Here is a 5,262-nt window from a genome sequence, read left to right as displayed (position 1 = left end):
GAAGTTATGGTAGTTTAGTACATGCGTCAAGCTATTTGAATGCCAATCGCGACATCTGCCAATGGTACTGAACGGAGGGAATATCAAATTGAAATTTGTCCGGATTTTGGCGACGCACCCTGTATTTGTGTACTTCTCTACGGAACTTTCTGTATTTTTTTTAATTTGATTGTGAATCCAAGTTTTTATAACAGCAGCACTTTGTTTGCGTAAACATGAATTCTGTAATCTCAGTTTTTCTATGCAAAGTAAAGATGGCAATGTTTTTTCTATAATATTTTTTCGAAAAGCAAAAAATATTATTTCTTTCTCTTCCTCATTTCATCGGCATCTGATTGTTTTTCTAAATGGCGATGCTAAAATCAACACATAAAGAGTTCTAAACATAAAGGTTAATTTTAAATGCATACATAAACATATATTAGTATTAGATTAGAAAAAAATTTTATTAAATTATTTGTAGTACTGCAAGAATGTTGTATAAAAAATACAAATATGGAAAATGATAATTGATGCTTTTGTGGTGTGTTATGGTAATATTCGGAGATATTTTCTGTATTTGAACCGCGTTAGCGTTATTTTATGTTGGCGTTTAGTAAACATTTTAGTTCACTTTATCAGAGTTTCGAGAGCAATTTGATATTGAGATGCTCCTGGCCAAATGTCTTTTTTTTATAGCGCTAGATTATAGGCAAGGGCTTGTAGGAGAGAGGTAAAGTAATGTAGCAAAAGAGAAGGTGTTATAAAAGAATGGATTGCCATAATGGATTGGTGATTAGAGATAATACAAATGATAATAAACAAATTATCAGCTCATTATGGCAATTCATTCTTTTATAACACTCTTCTGCACTTCTCTTCCGCTACATTACATTACTCCTCTATTACATGCTCTTCCCTATAATCTAACACTATAAAAAGGGATATTTTGCCAGAGCATCTCAATATCAAATTGCTTTTGAAACTCTGATGAAATTAACAAAAATGTTCACGAAATGTCGGTATAAAAATAACACTAGCGCGAATCTAAAAAAATATCTTCAAATAGAATATAACACATAGAAAATAACTAAATGTAATGTAATAAAATGTAACACAATTTAATCTTATTTTATAATTTAGAAAAATATGACTATTATTTTAAAGAAACTAAAATAAAAACATTACTTTTGCGTAAATAAGTTTTTAATATTACAATGTTATCAATGTGAGACACACATATAAATGTATATTTTATTTTAGAGAAAAAAATTATTACTTACTGGAACGCTTCTTCTTTGTAGAANTAACTTCTTTATGTCGGTTTATTTCATATGCTGGTATTTGTNGAATTTTCGATTTATTATTATTTGTAGTATTATGTATTTGTATATTAGTTTGATTGCTATCATTATTTTTACTTGAAGCATATTTGTTTTTTGTAATATCCAAATTAAAATTTTGATTTCTTCTTTTTGAAGTATCTTTATAATTAATATTATTGTCCTCATTTTCATGTATGCCAAGTCCTTTTTCTAAAACTTTAGACATGTCTAAAATATCAATTGCTGCTACAGGCTGACGATATATTTGTTTGTGAACTTTTTCATGGTGTCCCATAAAGTTTGCAAACTGATCAACTTTATTTTCTGGTAAATCTAAACTTGCACATGTTGTTGCAATGTGCTTTCGTAGAATTGTAACTCGTAGAGAATTTGCACGTTTTGCGCCACATTTATGAGCAAATTCACGCAATAATTTGCAAGCTCTTAGATATTTGTAGCGGTTTTTGTGATATCCAGGAATTCCAAATACGTATGGATTTTTAGAAGAAACACCTGCATTTTTCCGAAACTTTAAAATAGTTTTCAAACTTCGACGCATATCAAAATCTAATAATACTGGAACAAGTCTTCTGAGTTTTCCACGAATNACNACACGTCTGTATCTTNCAGCANTTTNTTTATCTTCCGNACGTAATTTTCTATATTGTTCATCACTTTGATCAATTTGTTCGGATTTATTAAGATCATTTATTAGCAGTCGCTCAGTTTCACCTGCTCTACGACGGTTAAATATTTGAATGTAGATAAGAGTAGCTTTTGCTAAAGTCAACCAAGCGTGATACGTGAACTTATTTTGTAATTTGTGATATGAAGATTCACGTAAAGTTTTTATGTAATCATTTAACTTGACTATATCAGTCTTTAGTGGAAGTATTACTTTTTCATGACGCTTGCTTGCAAGCCGACTTTCTAACACGACCCTATTTACAGTACANCCATAATCTTCTTCAAGAAGTAGTAAAAANTCATGAACATATTCNTTTTTTTNCTTATCATGTTCTTTAATACATTCACTTTCTAAAATTTGACCTAATTTTTTTATGCATGTGCCAAGTGTCGAAGCTACAGTTGGTGTTTTGTATGTATTGGTTGTCTCATCTAAGCCGGCAACAATATTCACTGCTCTAGTTGCTGAATTGTAAAACTTTGGATCATATATCGCAGCAAAATCTGTAATTTCTGNATCTATCTCTTTTATGGTAATTAAATAACGACCTAGAAGTCTAAGATGAGTTTAGTGGGTAGTTTAGGTCAGCAGCAATGGTGGATAGCAGCAGTGGTGATAGCAGCAAAAAGGATGGCGGCCGAGGTGTGGTTCTTTTGATGAAGATTGATGTTCCCAAAAATTAGGTTTTATTCCAAAGGAATTTATAGACTATTTACAAGGTATATACTTGGCTCTGACAAGAGCCGGTTTGTATAATTAGATGTGCCAAATTTCTCCGTCGTGTTCTGCGATGTCGTGATCGATCTCGTCTACTGCGGGAGTGAGCTCTCCTGGCGCTGGGCGATCGATGTCTGGAACGGCTTCTTTCTCTATGCTGCCGCTTCTTCTCCGGTTTACGCTGCGGGATGAATTCGCCGATGATCTCGGTCTGTACTGCTGTGGAGATAGTTTTCCGTGGCGATCGTTCCCATTCACTGTCGCTCGACTGCGTGGACTGATCCTTATATACCAGTCGTTTTCTCTGCACCCCTCTATGTACGCGAGGTGGGGGAAGTGTCTGCGTCTATTTGTAAATCCTCTGGCGTGGAGGAGAAGGTATTGGCGAGATGAGCGGAGGAAGAACCAGACTGTCTCTAGGTGAGGTGTATCTCCGGACCCTGATGTCCCACTGTGCCAGCAGGGCTCTAGGAGGCCGCGTTCGCCGAGGCGAGGGTATGTTGTGAGGTCAGAGTATTCACGGCCGGAACGACTCTTCTATTGGTCCAGTGGATTCCGCTTTCTGATTGGTCGCCTCTGGTTCTGCTACTCCATAAGGTTCCGAGATGAAGATCGCTTTGAGGTGTATCCCTGAAGATCGTGGAGGCGTTGGTCTAGTGATCCGGACCGCTGGAGCGTAGCTGGGTGCTTCGGGATTAATGCTGCTGGTCTTCTGCTTTGGTGCCGCTCACTGTACGGCGATAGATATGCGCCGAGCGGGTCTATATATGTAGACGCCGCGGCAATAGGTAACTCCGCGCGACACTCGCGGTCGTGCGCCACGTAGCAGCGGCGCGCGAAACTGCGCGTCCTGCCGTACGTAACTTTTATTTTTCTAGTAGTGGTTTTTTTGACCGCCACAATGAGCTCTAATCATATCATGCTGATGCTGTAACATGTACTTTTTGTACATTTTATTTCCGTACTTAATAATAAGAGAATCATATCTAATTGTACAGGAAAAATATGTTCTCTTAATTGTTGACATGCATCTTTATGAATGTGACCGACAACTTTACGTGCCAAAGCTAAAGTTGATCTTACAGTTCGTCCCTGTTTTACATGACAATGTCTAAAATGATATCTAAAACTGCTTTTGGCAAAGTAGCCTTTACACTTGGCACATGGTGCAAAATCTACAGCAGTACGTTTTAGATTTTTACGCGGTCGTCTACATGGTATAACATTTCCAGCATTAAATCTAGGATCTACGTTATATACAAAGGTTTCCTTTTTTTGCAAACAATCTATGATATGTCTTCTCTCGCTATTGCCTTTAGGAAGAAATTTAAACTTTTTTACGTCTTCTTCATCCTTATGTACTGTTTCTAAGTGTCGAACTATCTTTGTTTGCATTTTGTTACAAAAAAAACAAAAATTAGTTTTACCTTGACCTTTAGGACCACGCNATGTTTCAACAAACATATTAGTATCATCACATGCAGAAAATCCTTCTACATTAAGTATTAGAAATGTATCAAAAGAAGTTTCTGTTGTGTTATTAGCTGAAGAATTATAAAATGTAGTAGTATTAATATCGTTAACAAATGATCTTGAATGTTTACTATTCTCTACTTCTGAATCATCTAAACTATAATCGCTATTATGTGTTTCATAGTCCGTAGTAGCAGTATTATCACGCTTTCTTTGTCGGTTTCTTCTTTATCTATAAATGAATATTTAAATAATAGTTTAAAAAATCTCAAAATATTTTATTATATNAAATATTTAATATATAATATCTTATATCAAATGTTTTTTATACTTACCACTACTGAGATTTGTAATAAATGAAGAAGACAGATGTACATTTTCTGTTTCTACAATTTCAGTGGCTTTATCATTTTGTTGTCCGTTGTTAAAAGACAATGATGTATTATCAGTATCCAAGTCTAATAAATCTTTATTGCCACATGAATTTTCATTTGGCATGCTCAACGTTGAAGTAGTGTAATCTGAATCTATATCTGTATTATTACTACGAACTTGTTCTGGACTTCCATAAATATCATAAAATGTATTTATTTCCTTCATGTGAGTGTGTACTTCATTATCTTCTTTCAAAGTATCAATTATAGAATGTGTATGCATAAAAGCAAAGGTAGTATTGTACACTGCATCTTTTTTCTCNACAGAGGAAACATTGATACCAAGTGTTACGTCCTGGAGACTCCACGGTCCCCTTTTTCATGCGACGCGACGCGCCAACGCATAGCGAACCCTTTTTTTTTTATTATAATAAATAACTCGAACGGGTCTCCTATCATTTGGAAACTTAAAACTCCAGACGATAGGAGAACAAACAAAAATTATATCGGCGCCCGGAAAGATAAACTGCGCCTAGCAATAACACAAAATCTTAGCAGCTTTCCAAACAAACCCAGATATCTCCGGGTCATGAAAACGTCGGTCATAAAAATTAGAGCGACCGGCGCAAATAGAAACTCCGGCATTTTTATTATAAACAAACAACAAGGGGTCTATGCGGCGTGATCGCAAGAGACAACACTCTCC

At 35.3% G+C, this 5,262-nt stretch overlaps 1 protein-coding gene across 1 annotated transcript; it reads right to left on the bottom strand.

The window, feature by feature from the left end:
• Positions 1 to 3,708: 3,708 nt before the first annotated feature.
• On the bottom strand, positions 3,709 to 4,897 carry LOC109861936. The gene is made up of 2 exons (XM_020441792.1): positions 4,518 to 4,897; positions 3,709 to 4,414 (listed from the first exon to the last, which is right to left on the bottom strand). The coding sequence occupies exons 1-2, from the start codon at positions 4,837 to 4,839 to the stop codon at positions 4,335 to 4,337; spliced, it is 402 nt and encodes a 133-aa protein (XP_020297381.1). The 5' UTR covers positions 4,840 to 4,897; the 3' UTR covers positions 3,709 to 4,334.
• Between the last annotated feature and the right edge of the window lie 365 nt (positions 4,898 to 5,262).

This window comes from Pseudomyrmex gracilis, unplaced genomic scaffold (assembly GCF_002006095.1).
Source record: "Pseudomyrmex gracilis isolate BER0280 unplaced genomic scaffold, ASM200609v1 scaffold_1169, whole genome shotgun sequence".
In the NCBI taxonomy this organism is placed as follows: Eukaryota; Metazoa; Arthropoda; class Insecta; order Hymenoptera; family Formicidae; genus Pseudomyrmex; species Pseudomyrmex gracilis.
The sequence above is the reverse complement of the archived record's forward strand: the minus strand, read 5'-3'. Positions and strand labels throughout refer to the sequence as shown.